The sequence below is a fragment of the Neovison vison genome, chromosome 7 (genome assembly GCF_020171115.1).
Source record: "Neovison vison isolate M4711 chromosome 7, ASM_NN_V1, whole genome shotgun sequence".
Classification (NCBI taxonomy): Eukaryota; Metazoa; Chordata; class Mammalia; order Carnivora; family Mustelidae; genus Neogale; species Neogale vison.
This window is the reverse complement of record NC_058097.1, coordinates 160,850,129-160,869,074: the sequence shown is the minus strand read 5'-3', so window position 1 is coordinate 160,869,074 and position 18,946 is coordinate 160,850,129. Positions and strand designations below refer to the sequence as shown.

At 47.1% G+C, this 18,946-nt stretch overlaps 1 protein-coding gene and 1 pseudogene across 8 annotated transcripts in view; both read right to left on the bottom strand.

Annotated features, from left to right (window-relative positions):
• The window catches only part of TEAD1 (TEA domain transcription factor 1), a 260,592-nt gene that overhangs the window by 16,685 nt on the left and 224,961 nt on the right, over positions 1–18,946 (bottom strand). For all 8 annotated transcript variants that reach the window (XM_044258859.1, XM_044258860.1, XM_044258861.1 and 5 more), the window contains one exon: positions 1,852–1,992. In XM_044258859.1, coding sequence (XP_044114794.1) covers positions 1,852–1,992 — 141 coding nt within the window. The remainder of the gene's footprint in view (positions 1–1,851; positions 1,993–18,946) is intronic.
• LOC122914741 lies at positions 10,772–10,851 on the bottom strand (annotated as a pseudogene).

Sequence of the window (18,946 nt, the reverse complement as noted above, 5' to 3'; positions counted from 1 at the left end):
GCGTACTTGGAAGAAAACGGTAGCAGATGCCCATCTCACACCAAACGGGGAAGTACATTCTACGTGAATTAAAAGCTTATAAAACTCCACCTGCCACACTCACACCACCTTCTCCATGAAAATTCCTGGGCCTTTATCAGCCAAAGGCAACCTTTTCCTGCTCCCTGAACTTACAGAAGACTTTGGGTCTGTTACTGGAGGACACGATGGGGGGGAAAAAAAAAAAAAAGAGTTTAGAATCTGGGACACTGAATAACTTGTCCAGTTTGTCTTATCCAGGCAGGAGGTCCAGCTCAGGAGAGGCCTGACAATGGGGCTACCCAGCAGCCATGCCGACCTGGAAAATTCTACATTCCCAACCACTGAGTGGTACCTGTGCTCTCTCCTCCTCCAAGGATCTGGGAGGTCATCTGGGCTGCAGGCCTCCAGGACCTGTCAATGATGGCACGGCCACCTTCTCACCTACCCTCTCCTTGGGCTTCCCAGACATGCGCTGAGCTGGCTCCCCTCCTCTCACATCCATTTCTGTCCTCTGCCGCTGTCTCCCTTCTGCTCACCCCAGGGCCGGCTACTGCTCCCCAAATTTAAAGCCTTATTCTGTGCTCCTCTTCCCTCTCTGCACCTAGTTCTCCATTTCCAAAGTCTCAACGATCCTGAATGCTCAGGATTTCCCATCAGCATTCTCAGGCTTCACCTGTCTTCCAAATTCTCATCTTGCATTTGGAATCACCCCGACTGAGTGCTCCTGAGCACCCCTCCTTTCTTATCTCTGTTGGTGGCAGCACCGTCCTTGCAAACACAAAACGTGGGACCTCTGACTCTTCCACCTTGTGGATTTTTAATATCCAGTGAGTTTCTAAGTTCTATTCAGAATATCTTACTGGATTCCCCCTACCCCCATTTCAGTGGAAGCCCAGGAGGCCTCGGGTCCCGTCAACCATCTAGTCACTCTCTTCCACCCTCTCTGGCTAACTGTCACCCCCTCAACACCATTCTAGGGAGGCCCAGTCTGTGCTCAGGAAGCTACAAGGGCCACGACATCCCAGGTCCTCACTGTTCGGCCCCAAGTCTTAAAGCCCTCATGCTCGCTCCCGCTCTCCTGCCCATCGCCTCTGCTCTCTCCCATGCCCTGGCATGAAGTCTGCCGCACTCAGCCTAGGCTCTGGGACCTGCGAGCTCCAGGACCACCGTGACATGGACTGACTAGAGGACGGGCAGAAGACACTGAAAAATTCGACTTTACGTGGAATGTCAACTGTAAGACATCAGTCACACAAAGCAACCCGCCCTGGTAAAAAGAACGTACTTTTTTGACAGGGAGGGAGGCCATGAAATATATAAAGCCATAAACAGGGATTTGACCCCAGGATGTGCTGTCATCTGTTTAAAAGGATTAAAGGAGTGGAAAGGGCAAAAGCACCACCACCATGTGAGAGTCCGAGTATTACAGAGGGCAGGTGGCTGAACGGCTGAATTGTATCCCGGTTGTTACCTACAACGCCTACAAGTGCCTTTGGACCTGGGGGTGGGAAGGACACCATCCGACGGATGGCAGGGCCTGTCCGCCCCTGCCCCCACACCCCACGACACCTCGGGTGGGACTGAGTGCCGCTGGCCACACAAGGCGGGCAACCGCGGTCCGGGGAGACTGGCGTGGACCTTCCTCTCCCTGCCTTCTTCCACGTGCTTTCAGAGCGCTCTGGCTTTTTAGAGGTAACAGGGGAAAGAGGTGGGAGGAAGGGAGAGGAGCAGATGCCAGAGAAAGTGAAACTGTCCGCCCCAAGGTCAAGCTGACAGGAAGGCAACAGTCGGCTGCTGAATGAAGATTCCGCTGGACAGATGCCTACTTACCTCTACTTTTTCTACTACTTGCTTCCCAAAGGAGCACACTTTGGTGGAACAGGTGACTGTCATATTTTCAGAACTCTCATACTGACTGGTTACACCGTAAAAAGCCCCGGCATCGTCCTGAATACTGCAGTTTAGGTCGGCCTGTTGGGAAGGAAACGGAGGTGGGGGTTATCCTCTCACGGCCAGAGGCATGGCAACAAGCAGGACCGGGGACCGGAAAGCTGGGAGACCTCTGACCGCTCGGGCTGAGTGGAGGGCGGTGCGGCTCGAGGAGGCGGGGAGGGGACGCTCATCCAGAAACAAGTTCCATGGCCCGCTGGGTCACTTCTTGGAGAGCTTGCTAACTCCAGCAGTCGCCCTGGCGCAAAGGCCAAGCAACACACATCCAATTTGCTTTCTTGTGTTCAGCGTAGACTAGTACTGTACCCTTGTTATAAAGATCCACGAGGCCTCTGAGATGTGTGCGGAAAGGAGTGCAGAATGGACTTCAGAGTCACTGATCTGCAGATATACTTAAAGATTTTGTTTGTTTGTTTGTTTATTTGAGAGGGTGGGGGAGAAGAGTGGAGGGAGGGGGAGAGAATCTCAAGCAGACTCTGAGATGCGCAGAGAGCCTGACACTGGGCTCAGTCCCAGGACCCTGAGATCATGACTTGCGCCGAAATCAAGAGTCGGACGCTTACCTGACTGGGCCCCCCAGGCACCCTAATCTGTAGATATACTTAAAAGAACAGATCTATAGCTGATTGGCCCCTTATTAATAGATGTGAAAACAAACTTTATTACAAATTACAGCATCCAGAAGGGAAATGGCTCCTAGAAAAAAACTGGTTTATAAAGATGCTAAATAATTACTATTTCCCACTCATTTAAGGTATTTGATGATTACCTACTATGTGAGGTTCATGCTAGATACCCACACAGAACAACAGACAGGAGCTGTGCACATAAAACAGCTGTAAGAGACAGAAACAATACCACGTCAAAGGTGCTCAGAGTCCAGACAATGGAAAGTATGACTTTTAGCCAGGGTTATCGCTTATGGGATGGTTATGATGTGCAGAGATGGGCTGAGGAGTCACTGCGGGCTTCTAGAAGGGACCTCGGGTGCGTCCTTCTGCAAGGACTAAGGCCACGGGGAAAAGTGAGTTTGGAAATGCAGCCAGGACTCGAGTTATGAAGGGCTGAAAAAGGGGTGTGGATTGCATGCTGCAGGAAGTAGGGACCCTTAGAAAGTTCTGGCACAAGGAGGTGATGTGATCGGAGCTGTGTTTTAGGGGCAGACATCTCAATGTGGTGTAGTGTCCACTGCAGAGGGAGGCTGGGAGGCCACAGCAGTGGCCGGACCACTGATGGATGGTTCCCTCCTCTCCAGTACCTCCTGACCTGCTCTTCCCCACGAGGCACTGGTGTGGGGCCAGGGGTCAGACTGAGCAAGACCTGGGTCGGTCCTTACTGCTGAGGGCTTGCAATTGAGTGGGGAAGACATCACCATTTGGACGAGCACTCCTGAAAGAGGCACAGAGGGCCACGAAAACCAACCTCAGGGTTCAGGTAGTTTCCAAGGATGAGGCAGCTCAGATTCAAAGGAAGAAGCACTGACCGGGGCAGGAAGACGAGCCCTGAGTGTGCACAAAGGGCACATAACCAGAAACCAGGCCAAGAAAAGGCTGGGATCGAGGGAGCAGGGGAGAGAGGGTGGCAGGAGGGTTTGGGTGTTAGATCCTAAAACCAAGGAGCTTTAAGTGCACAGGAGGGGCCCAGTGACAGGTTATGGCTGGATCTGCGTTCCTAAGAGGAACGGTGGGCATAGCACGGAGACGACTCTGAAAGAGTGCAAGCACAGGCAGACGGTTCAGAAGGTTGACGGTGTAGTCTGGACAAGGGTTGTGGGCACTGGAGAGGGACGGGGGAACCACCGCACGATTGTCTGGAACATTCCACCAGCTGATCTTAAAACCTTGCCATGCACTAGCCACTAGGGAGGCCTGAGTCATCCTAGATGTATCTGTAATAAGGGTCTACATCTGAATTTCCTTCTTGAATTGAGTATCAAGAAAATGTCCCTTTCCCGAGGCAAAAACTTGCTATTTTCTGGCTTCAAATAAAAAGAACCATAGGCTTTATATTCCCCCTTATTCCCTTCATGCCAAGAAATTCAAAGCTAAATTCAGTGCCCAAGTACAGTAATTACTCATGCCAAGGTATTTCTAATAGCTACTAACAACCAGTGTAGGGCTCCTTTTACTGGATTAGGATCTGCTTTTACTTGTCCCTGTCCACTTTTCTATTGCCTGTAAAGGTAGTAACGCTCCCTGACATTCTGCATTTGGGAATTATATGGAGCACAAATTCTAAATAGATAAAAAATACCCAGGTGGACATGTTTCTCACATTCAGGGGTGTGAGGTCAGCTCCGTGAAGAGCAGAATACCAAGCAGTGGTGAGTCCGAGCCTGGCTGCGGTCTGCACCGGCGCTCCCTGGGGTCTGCTGAGCTCCAGCCGCCAGGGCAGAAAGTTACCACGGGTCCTCAGCGCCCAGGAGCTCTGACCTGGCATCACACCCAACTTCCCAGGTCAGCCGCCACTGGGCGTGTCCTGGGGGTGGACTTTCAATGGGCGCCCGGGTGGCGGAGTCAGTTAAGCATCCGACTCTTGGTTTCAGCTCAGCTGGTGAGCGCAGGGTCATGGCATGGAGTCCTGTGTTAGGCTCCGTGCTCAGCGCGGAGTCTGCTTAAGAGTCTCTCTCTCTTGTCTCTCTCTGAGCTCCGCCGCACCCTCAGCTCCTCTCTAAAAAATCAATCTTATATAAAAAAAAAAGAGTGGGCTTTCAAGAACCGCTGTTTGGGGGGCGCCTGGGTGGCTCAGTGGGTTAAAGCCTCTGCCTTCGGCTCAGATCATGATCTTAGGGCCCTGGGATCGAGCCTCACATTGGGCTCTCTGCTCAGCAAGGAGCCTGCTTCCCTCTCTCTGCCTGCCTCTCTGCCTACTTGCGATCTCTGTCTGCCAAATAAATAAATAAAATCTTTAAAAAAAAAAAAAAGAACCACTTTTTTCTGCTTCCTTCCACCACCAGCTGGCAACACAGCTCTGAGAAACAGCTCAGGTACTTTTCAGTAGTGAGATTTATGCTCTTATAATTCCGGTATAGCTTGTGCCAATAAGTTTTTTTTTTTTTTTCCCCCTTAAAAAGCTTCTTAAAAAACCAGGAGCACACACGTGGTAATGGTAAGCAAAAAAAAAAAAAAAAAAGAAATAAAAAAAGGCAAACTGGAAAAAAAGTGTACATTTTATTTCTACTCCCAAACTTGCTAACCTCCCTACTGGTGACCCATGTTAACTGTTTCCCAAGTGCCCTTTCAGAGTTCGTTAGAATTCATACATATAAGCATAACAGATCCCCTCTTTTTTTGCACAAAAAACATTCTTTGAAACCTTGCTTTAAAATATAATATATAAATATAATATATAAATATAAATCTCTCTCTCTCTCTCTATATATATAGCTACACCCTAGAACTCATACAGAACTGATACGGAATATCAGTTTTAAAAAGAAAAGCCATTTAAAAATGTAGGCAGCCCCACATTTTAGTGGCTGCATACCCTCCCATGACACAGATGCACCCTCAAATAATTCCTACATGCTCTACTGATGAACATTTCGGTGCTTCTCAACATGGATGCAATAGTGAGTTTAGGTGCAGCAGGAAAGGTACACTAGAAATCCCTTTCCCTTTCTTTCAAACTTAAAAAGCTGCCAGCATTGAAAGGGCTTTAGAAGGCCATAAACAAACAGTGACTATTTAAACAAACTCATTATTTATTTTTATTTTTTTAAATTTTATTTACTTATTTTTAAGATTTTATTTATTTATTTGACAGCGCAAGAGAGCCTAAGTAGGCAGAGTGGCAGACAGAGGCAGAAGCAGGCTCCCCGCTGAGCAGAGAGCCTGATGCGGGGCTCGATCGCAGGACTCTGGGATCATGACCTGAGCGAAGGCAGAGGCTTAACCCACTGAACCACCCAGGTGCCCCTCATTTTTTTTTTTTTTTTAAGATTTTTATTCATTCATTTGTTAGAGAGAGAGAGCGCACACACACAAGTGGGGAAATGGCAGGCAGAGAGAGAAGCAAGCTCCCCGCTGAGCAAGAAGCCTGATGCAGGACTCGATCCCAAAACCCCAGGATTATGACCTGAGCCAAAGGCAGTTGCTTAACCGAGTGAGCCACCCAGGTGTCCCTAACTTACTATTTTTGACACAACCAAGTTGTTTTGCAAGCCTGGTAACCAGTCAAAAGCAGTCTTGTTTTTGGTGTGAGAAGGGCAGGAAGGAGCACGGGGTGAGGGGTCAGCGGGGAAAGCCACAGAACAGGTTATTTCTTTCAACTAACCCAGCCCCACTTGCATCAGTAATAGAACCAGGAGGGAGGTTTCTTCAGAACAGGGCCTCAGGTCTCTAGGCACAGCGCTTTATTTTCCACCCTTTGTTCAAATGCTCCATTTTTTACTTTCTTCACTTGGGCGTTATGACCAATGATAACTAACTCAGACCCTTAGAATCTGAACCAAGCATGGAACTAAACGGACAAAATCATCCAATCCTCTACACAACTGGAAAACCTGAATGAAGTTTAGGAATGGCATTTGCCGTAATGTGATGTTAGCGCAATTGCTGGAAATGTCCAGCCTCCACGCTCCCACCCCTCTGGGTTTCCAGGCCTCAGGGACGCGGCCAAAGCAGCTGTCCCATGGCAGTGGCACAGTGCGTAGACACCATGAGGCCGGATTCATTTTTAAGACCCTCTTTTCTCTATTCGACAAAATTATCTGCAGTAATAACCAGCGCTCTATTTCATGGTTTTGAACTTGAAACACAAAAATTCCCAAAGTAGTAACAGAATGACAGAACTGCAGTAACCTGAGCTCTGTTTTCCCATCTTCCTAATGATGGGCCACCACGGCACATCCCCCCCAAGTACTGTTGAACCGCGGGAAGTTCAGGGGCTGTGCCTCCCGGGACTCTGGGAACAGATCCAAAGCTAAGCCCACGTGTGTTCTTGAAGAGTAACACACATAGTGGCTAAGGAACGGAAGTGTCCTAATCTGAAGCAGATATATGTGCATATATGAAATAAAAATGTTAACTTCACCAACTGTTCAGGACTCGGGTCAACAAGATCTTTTCTTTTCAGGAGGATTTTGTCAGTGGCATTGTCTAGAACTGTGGGCCCATGGTGATAATAAAAACGAGAACGATTTTTAGATGGCTTTGCTATCTAAACTTCTCTAAGAACCATGCATGTCCTTACTGCCTGCACCGGGGAGACGATCGCCACCGTCTTACCTTCAGTTCACCACTGTCCCTTAGAATTCCCCAAAATCATTTTCATTAGTCTTAAATGGGAATGGATGACCTGTGGTTTTAATGACAGGAAGTATCAAAAATGAAGCGATGAGGGGTGCCTGGGTGGCTCAGTGGATTAAAGCCTCTGCTTTCAGCTCAAGTCATGGTCTCAGGGTCCTGGGATCGAGCCCTGCACCAGGCTCTCTGCTCAGCAGGGAAGCTGCTTCCCCCCCCCCCGCCCACTTGTGATCTCTGTCAAATAAATAAATAAATCTTTTTTTTAAAAAAATGAAGCAATTAAAATATACACATTACGAGCACCTGCTCAGAAATTAGTGCAACAAATGATGAGTTCTGAAGTTATAGAAGTTAATTTTCTTTTATGTTAAATTAAATGACATGCATTCAGAGAAATGCACAGCCCACAAGTCTGCAATTCGATTAATATCCATAAAGTGAACACACCCATGTAACCAGCGCCCAGAAGACGAAACAGAACAGAAGCCCTCCCACCTAGGCTTTCTTCCGGTTTGGTCACCCCCCTACCTCCCTGGGATGATCCTGAGGCTAAACACTGTACGTTAGTTCTGTCCTGTGTTTTGAATGTCAAATCAATGGAATCACGGAGTATGGACTCCTTCGTCTTCGGCTTCACATGCTCAGCGTTGCAGCGTGAAGATTCGCCTACGCTGCTGTGAGTAGGTCGTTCACCCCTGTTACAGAAGAGTGTTCCACTGACTGAAAAATACCAGGATCTACGCATTCTACTACCGATGGGCACTAGTGATGTATCCAAATCAGACCGACTGTGAAGAATGCTCCTCTGTAGGGGCTCCTGGGTGGCTCAGTCGGTTGAGCGTCTGACTCTTGGTTTTGGCTCAGATCATGATCTCAAGGTCGTGAGATCAAGTCCTGTATTAGGCTCCACGCTGGGGGCGGAAGTTGCTTCTGATTTCCCCCCTTCCTTTGCCCAACCCCCCGCAAAAGAGTGCCACTCCATACATCCTTGCGTTGACTTCTGATAAACATGTGTATGCATTTCTGCTGGGTGTTCCCCGGAGTGGAACAGCTGGCTCCCGAAGACCATGAACATTTTAGCTCCCATTTTGATAAGATGAACAGATAGTTTTTGCATTATCTTACTTTTCTTAACAGTTGAGAAACTTTAATTATTAGTATAAATTTAACAGGTTCGTTTTTTAAAAGGCTTCTCAACGGACAGTAAATAACTAATTTATGACTACAACTGCTCAGCAATTACTCTTGAACAGGGAAAAAATCATGTAGCCATCCAACCGTATCACCGCTGTTCTCCGGGAGTTTTCTAGAAGGAGGTATTGATGGGAATGATAATCATCTGTCAGCTGAGGACGTTACCATCATCCCAGAAAGAAATGCATTCTCGGAGCTCCCATGGAGCCAAAGTAATATGAAAGGAAGAACTGCCAACGCTGACTCAGTGACAAAGGAGGCAGACTCCGGGAGGAGCCTGAGGTTTGCGCCGAGTTCATTACCCCCACTCTGGACTCATTTCCCCCCACTGAAAACTCAGGACAAACCTATTTCGTACAGTTCTGAAGGCAAGAAAGTAAGAAGGAAGGCACTGGTATCAGAGATACAAACTATTTCTTCCTCATCAGCTTTTATTTGACCACAGGCTAGTTTCTAAAAGCAAATTAATATAAAAATCCAAGAGACAGCGAAACCCAGCAAACTTATCTTCCCAACAAATCCCAAATTCAAACCGTATCCTATCCTTTCCTTTGGGGACCAGACAGCCTAAAATGGTAATGGGCCAGGATCTGAAGTGTTACACACACACACACACACACACACACACACACACACACAAGGCTGGGGACGGGGAGTCCAAACAGGCCCCTCCGAGGAGTCTTGGCCCATTCTGCCTTAGAACAAATACCCTATATATGGACTGGGTTTAGAAGCCAGCTCGTTCTACTACCTACTTACCAGATGCAGGAATCCTTTCTACAGCATACTGACTTGTGCTGCCTTCGGGCTAAGTATCTTTAGATACAGGAAAACCACGGCTTTAAGAAACTACTATGTGCCGGGCAGACTTGTTAAGCTCCTTCTCCTGTCGTATTAGTTTTCTACTGGCTGCTTTAATGACGGACCACAAATTAAGTGGCTTAAAAACAACACAAACTGATGATCTTACACCTGGTGCGGGAGAGGCTTTGACACTGTCTGCCCAGGTCGAGGTCAGGGTCCTGGGAGTGCTGTGAGACTCTCTGGAAGCTTGGTGGGGTGGGGGGTCTGGAGGTCACACACATTCCTTCTCTCTGGGCCCCTTCCCCCATTTTCGAAGCCTGTAACAAGGCTGGGTCCTTCTCTGGCTGTCCATTGTCTTCTCTCCCGGGCCCCTATGCAATGTGACATAGTCAGAGATCTGGCGGCCAAGGGCATGGTTGGGACACTGCTGCCACACCCCTTAAGTTGCAACTGGCTTCCCTTGTAATTTGCGCTTAGAGCTCTGCCTTCTGGAATCTCACAGACCCCAGTACACCTCTGTCGGACAATTCGCAATTTTCATTCATTTCCTCCTTTCTCTTACCTGTCCTCTTCCCTTTCTCACCAACAAGGTCCTTCAGGCCCTATCCGCTTCCCCGGATTCAAGTTCTACATTTCTCTTGATTTTACCCCATCCCGATTTCAGACCTCCCTTCTAGCTAGGCTGGGTATTTGTGTATTCTGACTTCTCATCTGTCCTTATTGTCTCCCAGTCCTCTGACCGACCACACGGACAGGAGTGAGTTCCTAGAATCTCTCTTTCTCTTTATGCACAGAAGAGACCTGTTTCGAGAAGCCACGAGGATGATAGGAAGAGATCACACACAGGAGACACAGTGCTAGCCGGGAACAATGCTGACGGCTGCTCCTAGTAACGGGGTGATTTAAAACGCACCCCAGGATTCGAACAGAGCCCCGAGTCACATGGACAGAGGTGTGACCCCGTAAGATTGGTGGTTCATAATCAACAAAAACAGTGTCCGCAGAGCCCATCTGAGCCTCAGTCCACAAGGAGCAAGGTGTGCAAACAGCTACGATGACGGTTTATTCCAAAGAACAAAATCAGCACTTTTCCTGACCTGTGAGTTTATTATGATCAGTCTTAAGTTTTGTGTATAACTGCTCAAACAAGCAAAAATTACCATCTTTCCCACAAAGAGATGATTAGAGAGGTTACAGAATTCTTTCTGGAAATTAAAAAAAGGCAATCGTTAATACATGTGTGTTGAATCAATTAAAGGCTTCAGGGTCTACTTGTGGGCAAGTCCTGGAAAGCAATACAAGGTCAAAGTAGAAGTGGTCCCAGTGCCAGGCAGAGAAAGAGAACTGCATCAGGCAGTGAAGAACCAAGAATAACAACAAGAAAAAGAAACATCAGTTCTTCCCGAAACGTTCCCTCGATCTTCCTTGTCTCACACTCATTAAATGCAGCAAAAACATGTAAGTCACCAGGAAAGACTCTGGATCCACTTTTCCTCTATTACCTCTCATTCCATTAGCCCATTTATTCATACTGTGTCTGTTCCACTGCTTAATTTTGTGTTTCTGGAATCTGAAATAGCAATAATCGCGCCTCGGATAAACCTCATTGGCTACAATACTGCCACCGCGCAAAGCTTGGAATCTGAAATAAAGAAGCAATAGACTTCAAAGAAATGATCCTTCCCATTTCATGGGTGAGGAAAAATGAGGCCGAGCCCTGTTAAGCAGGATGCAGAGTCCTCAGAGGGGAGGACTGGGCCTGGGGCTCGTTCCTGCAGAGGCCCAGAGCTCTGGAAACCAGGCTCCAGGAGGCTGAAGGACCCCGCCGGGAGCGCTCCAGCGGCCAAGCCAAGAACCCAAGTGCACGGCTCACGCAGAAGCAGTGCTGGGCTGTTGACAGACACTCTGCCACAGGCTTCAGAGGGAGAAAGCCTGCTGGCCTGGAGAGTCAGTAGATAACCCCACAGGGAGAGGAGAAGGCAGGCAGGGGCACCGAGTAGGGGAAGGAGGAGGCAGCTGGACACTCCCTTCCCACGCAGGCCTCCCTCCACCCTGAGGGCTTGGAGGAGCTGGGTGGGAATGGCTTGGTTGCAGAAATGAAAACATCAAGAGGACTGTCCCTGACAAAAGACAGTCTAATAGGCACTGATGGATGCAAGGAGACGCTGGCATTTTCAAACCACCACTTTGAACCTCTCCTCTTCATCCTCTCTGAGCTATGATCAAAGGACCAAGATTTCAAATTGTGAAGCAATTTTTTCCAATGGCAGCATCTGGCTCCTTGGCAGGCGGCACTGGGAGCCGGGCCCTGTTGTGGGCGGCCGTCCAGGCCTGCCACATGGCTAGGCTCGGCCAGGCAGGGCACCACGTGGGCCTGCAGCTGCTCCCGCAGGCGCCAAAGGACAATTGCTCAGCACTGGGCAATAAGACGGGGAGCAGACGTAGCCCGGGAGGCAGTGCTTGGGGGTGGGGGTGGGGGGCTGAAGGACTTTGGCTGTTCCAAACCTTCCAGCCCGGACTCATTTGCATGCATCTACCCCTCTAGCCCAGACACCTGAAGCCAGCCCCCCTGGCACCAGACGACTGGGGTGAGGGGTTTCGCTGGGATGACCATGGGACAACTCAACAAGGCAACCTGCACTGGGGGAGAGTGAGGAAGCAAGTCCTTGAATGCGTTCACTTCAGACCATTGTGCCCTTGCCCAGCACAACAGGACAGCAGCTGGAGGGCTCCTGCCACAGCTGTTTTAAATAAGAATAATGGGAATAAACTCAGCCTCGTTCTTCAAGTTACTTTCCACTAATTATGGCATATATTTACATCTGCAAAACAGAAGATTTAAAAAAAAACACCAAGAGCCCCTTTATTGTGCAGATTGGCACCCCTATTTGAATTTCATAAACATTTAGTACTTCAAAGAATCTTAAAAGCTTGCTTTAATTACAATATGCATTGCCTGAAAGGCTGGCTGTTTGCATTGCAAATTCCTATGAATACCGGCATTCGTTTAAAAAAAAAATTCAATTAATATCACCCACACAACTTCAGGTAACTGCCCCTGGTGACGTCACACAGTAGCTGGGAAGAAAGAGCCAAGGTCTCAGCCCCCAAGTACAAAGCAGCTGCTGCACAGGGCAGTTCTTGCCAATGGAGGCAATTAATGAGCCCTGGGCTCCCAGCTGAGCTAGCCCTGCACACATCACGTTTATCAGGTGTTCCAACTCCGGCCAGACCCAACCCTTTCCCAATCGGAAACAGGACCTTTTCCTGGTCTGGAGTTTTTGTGCAAGAAAAGTCCTATGTAGAATGACAACAGATCAGTTACCAGGTGTAGAGTTACCAGATAAAATTCCAGCCACCCAGCGACATTTGATTTTTAGATAAACCAACAAACTTTTTTTTTTATTATCTGTGTATCCCAAAGACAGCATGGGACATGGGTGCACTAAAAAAGCGTATGCTGTTTACCTGAAATTCAAATGGAACTGAGTGGCCTGTATTTTTATTTGCTAAATCTGGCACCTCTACTAGCAAATCATGTTTACCAAAAAGAGTAACAAAACTTGGGACCTACTCTCAAATCTCTGTAAGAGATTTGTGCAATAACTTTAAGAAGACATTTTCTGTGCAGGATAGTTGAAGAAGAAATGAAGTTGCCAAATAATACCCAGAGCATGGTGTGCAGAACAAAGACAAAAGAAAAAAAATCAAATTTCCCTATGACTTACAGCCCACTGACAAGTCCTTGAGACAAGGAGAGTGATCTTCCTCTAGAAACGTAACTGCCTCAATGTTAATACTTTGCCAAGAGCAAAAGGCATCTTAACTTTCTCCCGACCTCCAGGATCCTGTCAATCTACTTCATAACATGTAAAAATTCCTTTGGGAACTTCCTTTATCTCTACCCTCTCCCCCGACCCCAAGATATATGTTAGCAATCATCCTCCAAGCATATGGCCCACGGATATACATCCGGAGGTCTGGTGACTAAGGTTTTATTAGACAGTAAGAAATGACCTTTTCCTAACAACAGCTAGCCCCTCTAGGACCTGGAAACCTTCTAAAATTCCTTAGAGACTTTCCCTATCCCTAATCCCTCCCAAGTTGAAAGTATTTAATAGGCCACCCCTCAAAACCCCAATGCAACCTTTTCTGATCATGGGTCCTGTCCCCATGCTTTAACAAAACCACCCTACTTGGGGCTCCTGGGTGGCTCAGCTGATTTTCGACTCTTGATTTTAGGTCAGGTCAGGATTTCAGGGCTGTGGGATCAAGCCCCACATCAGCTTTATGCTCAGCAAGGGGTCTGTTCGAGATTCTCTCTCCCTCTGCCCCTCCCCCTGCCTGTGCACCTGCGTACCCAGACATGCTCCCTCAAATAAATAAATAAAATCTTTTTAAAAAACCCACTCTGTTTGCACCCAAGACGTCTCAAGAATTCTTTCTTGGCTGTTCTCTCCAAACCCCACATTTTCACATCAGAGCTTAACTCTTTTTAGTAAAATCAAATGATGTACCATGTTTGCAGATGCATGTAAGAAGTCGAGAAGGATACGTGGCTGTAGGAAAATCTCCCTTTTTCTCCTATGGTCTTTTGATCTCCTTGGACTATTTGTAATAAATTTACATTGCTTTTGTAATATAAAAAGAAAATTAAAATGGGGTGGGTGGGGAGGATGTACTTTTGGCTCTCTACCTGCACAGGGAGGAGGGATTTCATATTATCACCAAAGGCCGAGCTCTACTTTTAAACAATTGACTAAGACCCCTGAGAGGTTTAGGACTATGTCCAGATAATCCACTTATTCCCTGCAAAACTGCATCTGGACATAAGAACCACCCGAATAGTGCTACCTTGGTTCTTCCCTTCTACGGCTTTCTTGAGGTATGGTTACTGAGGAGCTAATCATGCCGCCATCAAAGGGCAAACACTGGGGAGTACAAATGCCTCATCATGTGTTTGCTTGCCCCTGGACCTCTGGATAGCAAGGAGAGTGGCTTAGCATCTCAGCCTGTAACCATGGCAGGGAGCAAAGTTAAACAGCTCCACGTGGGAAAAGACGGACCCCTGACCTGGGCTTTGTTAGCAACCACTGAGCCAAATGACCCAGGACAGAAAGCATTAGAGGAACAGCTGTCAGATGGAGTCTCCCAAGAGGTTCAGGGAACTTCCAATTTACATTCCGCCTAGATACGTGTAAGCGTTCAAGTTAAAAAAACTCCCTCTTAATAGGCTGTCCTATTCTGCCTTTTGTCTTCAGGTGGATTCAGAAAGTCTTTTAAATAAAGTGATGGCCATGGAGATCAATGTTTCTACCTCAACCGGTATCATTCTTCAAGTTCTGTAAGGCCCAGTGGCCATGGCGACCTTCCAATGCCTCCCAGTATTATTCCTTGTCTCTGGACAAACGTCTACTTCCCTTGGACTCCTTCCTGCTCCCCTTCCACTGACCCAATTCTTTCAAGAGTCTGCTCAAATGCCAGGTCTTTGTAAGGCCTTCTGGAATGTTCTAAAGCCACAAGGGTTCCTTCTGCCTCTGGGCTCCCCACCTTTTCCGTCAGCGCTCCTATTCCACGGTGCTGTCACTTACCTGCCTGTGCATCTGCCATCCCATACCAGACCCTAAGGTGTGCCTTCTACTTGGGTCTATTTTCCCAGCTCTGGCTCTCTAGGATCAAAGCAGAGTTCACTGAATGTTGACTGAATGACTCACCAATGACATGTATGCTTCTCACTAATGCAAATGACGAACTATTTCTATAAGAACCCAATGAACTCCAGAGACAACCTGGAAAAGCTTGGGTGTGAATCAAGGGGTCCCCCAGGACCTTCATCCTTTCAGAAGCATCACTCAACCAGCTACCAGATGCTTCCTCTATCAGTATGCACTGTCCATGCCGGCTCCCTGGCAGCTATGTACCAGCACCCAATGTACAGCAATTTCTCCAGGTGAACCGAATAAAACAAAATAACTTTTCAGCCAACAGTTTTTTTGAAAAGAACTATGAAGAAAATCTGCTATGTATGCCGCACTGCCGGATCCACAAAAGCTACAGATGGGATCCCTGCTCCGTGGGGGAGGCCGACAAAGAAGTTTAGGAGGCAGGGCTGGGAAAACAGGAAGGAAGCAATAATAGACAGCAGTCAAAGCAGAAAATGCTAACAAGCTTCAGATTATTTTTCTTATGAAATCAAACCAAAATGGATGCATGTGCAGGTTTACTGACTCTCCCTGCGCACAGCCCCCCGTGCCCAATATATCAGAACCTGCCTGTTAAGAGATGGTTTTTAAAAAGCAAACCGTAGGTGAAGATGCTCATACAACCACAGTCTACCCAGAATACTTACTATGTGTTAGCCTCAGAAACACCTCTGAACACAGCGGTTTGACTGGCTAATTTTCCTTCCACCTATCTCATGCCACCGCTCATTACCAGTCTTGGAATTTCAGGACTTAACGCTATTTTGAGATGAGACCAAACTCCAGAGACAAGGAAGGTTTGTTGAACTGAAAGGCCCTTTCCCTGCTGATAGCAGTTTAAGACATGCGGAGCCAATTGTTCCATTTTGCAGACCTCCTTTTCCATGAATGGCAATGGGTGGGTTTAGTTCCAAATGACAGACTCAAGTCTACAAGTCCAATCAAAATCATGCGAATCCAATTAGACACAGGCTGCCACTCTAGAGGGGGCCATTCTGGCAGATTCCATGTGCACCTGGTGTCTCCTTACATAATGCCCAGTTGTTTTATTTATAGTGTCCACCATTTTGTCCAACAAATGTGATTTTATCAAGATAAAAGCATCTTCTAAAGACTGCCTTCTGTCCAGATAACTCCCCTTCCCTCTCTCTGTTTTATTAAATCTTCTCATACCTACTCTGGTTAGTAAAACTAACCTTTCTTTTTCTTCCCCCAGAAAAACAGATTAAGAAAACTGAACAATATAAATATATTTACCATTAATTGTTTAGGCTGTATGATCATTAATTCAAAGAATTTTAAACTATTTTTTTAAAAGATTTTATTTATTTATTTGACAGACAGAGATCACAAGTAGGCAGAGAGGCAGGCAGAGAGAGAGGAAGGGAAGCAGGCTCCCCGCTGAGCAGAGAGCCCGACGTGGGGCTCTATCCCAGGACCCTGGAAGCATGACCTGAGCCAAAGGCAGAGGCCTTAACCCACTGAGCCACCCAGGCACCCCTAATTCGAAGAAACTGTATGAATGACCACAGGGTAACATCAAAAACCCTGTTTTCTAAAAATATCACTACTGTAATAACTTGAGAAAAAAAAGGAAACATTATATAAATGTGTTTAAAATTTTTCTTTAACCACAGGAGCCATATCCATGCAATTTCATTTTCATATTACTTACTATTCCAATCAAGGTTTAAGACTAAATCTTCATCCTACTAATTATTCTTCTAAATCGCTTTTGGCTATGAGGTTATAAGTAACACGTGGCTTCCTCTGAAGCAGCATCCCCAAGCTCGACACTTTTGAACACCCTGGTAGGACAGAGAGTAGAATTTTGAGGCCCCTTCAAAAATATTAGCTTCACTGTGTTTCTTATTTGGTTAAACCTGTAATTCTGTTCATTTCCTCCAGGAAACCATACGTAGCTGGAAATGAGCTTCTTTTAAGGGCAGCTGCAGTGGGACTTGGGTTTCTGTCCTTCAGGATTCATGAAGGAATCACACCCACACCTGGTCTAGCTTTGGGAATTCTATGGCCAATTTCAAGACAGTTGGCATTTTATCTTAAATTAGCTGCTTCATCCGCCAAACCACTGGCAACCCATCTGCAGGAGTCTCAGTGCTGAAATGGAGCACGAGTCTGCCCGTGCGCAGGTGGACCTCTTCTGTTCGTAAGACCCCTGGAGCACCTGACTGATCACTGTTTCATAAGGGAAGAAAGGAAGTCTGGTTTTCTGCCAGTGCAAGGGTCTGCCTCATTTATCACAAATCTGGTTCCACATTCCTCCTCGATCATAACTTCAATGCTAGGGGCCAGGTGGCTCAGTCGGTTAAGCATCTGTCTGCCTTCATCTCAAGTCAGGATCTCGGGGTCCTGGGATCCAGCCCCAGACTGCTCAGTGGGGAGTCTGCTTCTCCCTCTGTCACTCCTCCTGCTTGTGCTCTGTTAAATAAATAAATAAAATTTTAAATAAAAATAACTTCAATGCTAGCATCAAACTATCATTTTTCTGAGATGTTTTAGGTAGGGATTCAAATTTAAGCTAAAACATGCACTCATCCTCTATAGTACTAGCAGTGTACTACAGAGGACAAGTGTGCGTTTTAGCTTAAATAAATTTAGCTTAAATTAAATAAAATGACTCAACTACGACGATGGGGGTGCTGGTGAAGATGCCTTCAATGCTGGCTCAGGTCCCCAAGGGCAGGAGATGAAAACCCCATCTCTGGAGGGGCAGGTAAGGCACTTAGGGTGTCAACTCTAGAAACATCCTCGTTCTAGAACTGTTGAGATGGGAACCCATATAGGTCTTAGAATTGAGGGAGAACAGCACGCTCATGCTTGTTAATAGTTTCTGTAGAGAATGAGGAAAGATTAAAGCCTTTGAGTAGAAAGACAGACGAAGAGGCAAAGTGACAAGAGGAAGTTGTTTTATTTTAAACTGTGCCAGGCCAGCCTGATGCGGATGCCTGCTCTGCTCACTCACGTTCCTGCCCACCTTAGAAAAGCACATTCTGATGGTCTCAGGATCCCACTTGAGTTTGCTGGAAGGAGCCGTCTCTTCACCACAGCCCCCACACAAATGCGCACCAGAGCATCCCAAGGGGACCGGACTTGAGCAAGAAACCAGTCTGCTTCCCCTCAGTTACCATCACCGGTTTCCAGCCAGATCAGGTCAAAGGAAAGGGCTGTGCTCCCTGCAGAGGCCACAAGCACATTTCATGGAGAGGGCATGGATTCCCAAGTCCAGCTCGCCCAGCACTGATGGACTGTGTGACTTTGTGGAAGTTACTCTTCCCTTCTGTGAGGCTGTTTCTTCATGAGGAAAGTGGGAGTAATCACACGTCCTCACAAGGATTCAGTAATATCATGGATGTGCTTATGTCTGGCTCAGAAAAGACTCATTAAGTCACGTTCAACTACTTTCCAAGAGAGAAGCCCCTTCCCTCCCATTCCCTCAAAATCTTTTCCTCTCTTCGTAGTTAAATATGGTATAGGATTAAAATGCACACGAGTGAATGAAAAGTAGGCGGGAAGGAGGAGAAAGGAAATAAATAGGAGATGGTCATGAAAAGGAAAAGAAAAAGAATAAAAATAGAGAAGGCAAAATGCAAATGAAGTCATGGTACAGTAAGAAGAATCCAGATCCTCTCTTGGTTCAAAAACCCTTAAAACCACTGACTGCTGCCTACTGCTGACACGACCAAACCCGGATCCTTTGGCTTTCCTAATTTTCCCATCCACCCACGTGTTCCATACACGGGAAGACCCTGCAAGGTGCTGCAAATCACTTCAAGGTCTTCAAGGCTCCCAAACTCCCCCGAATGGGCCTCACTTGCCCCTTGTGCCTCGGTGCTCGCACTCGCCAGCCCCTTACCTACCAACTCGCTCCTATCTCTCCCTACCCAAACACTGGCAGCCATATGGCCAAAGAAGGTGGTTGGTGAATGACCGTTAACATCTCACTGGTGGCAAAACAAAATGGTAGAAACCGCTTAAGAAAACAGCTTGGCAGTTTCTTAAGTTAAATGG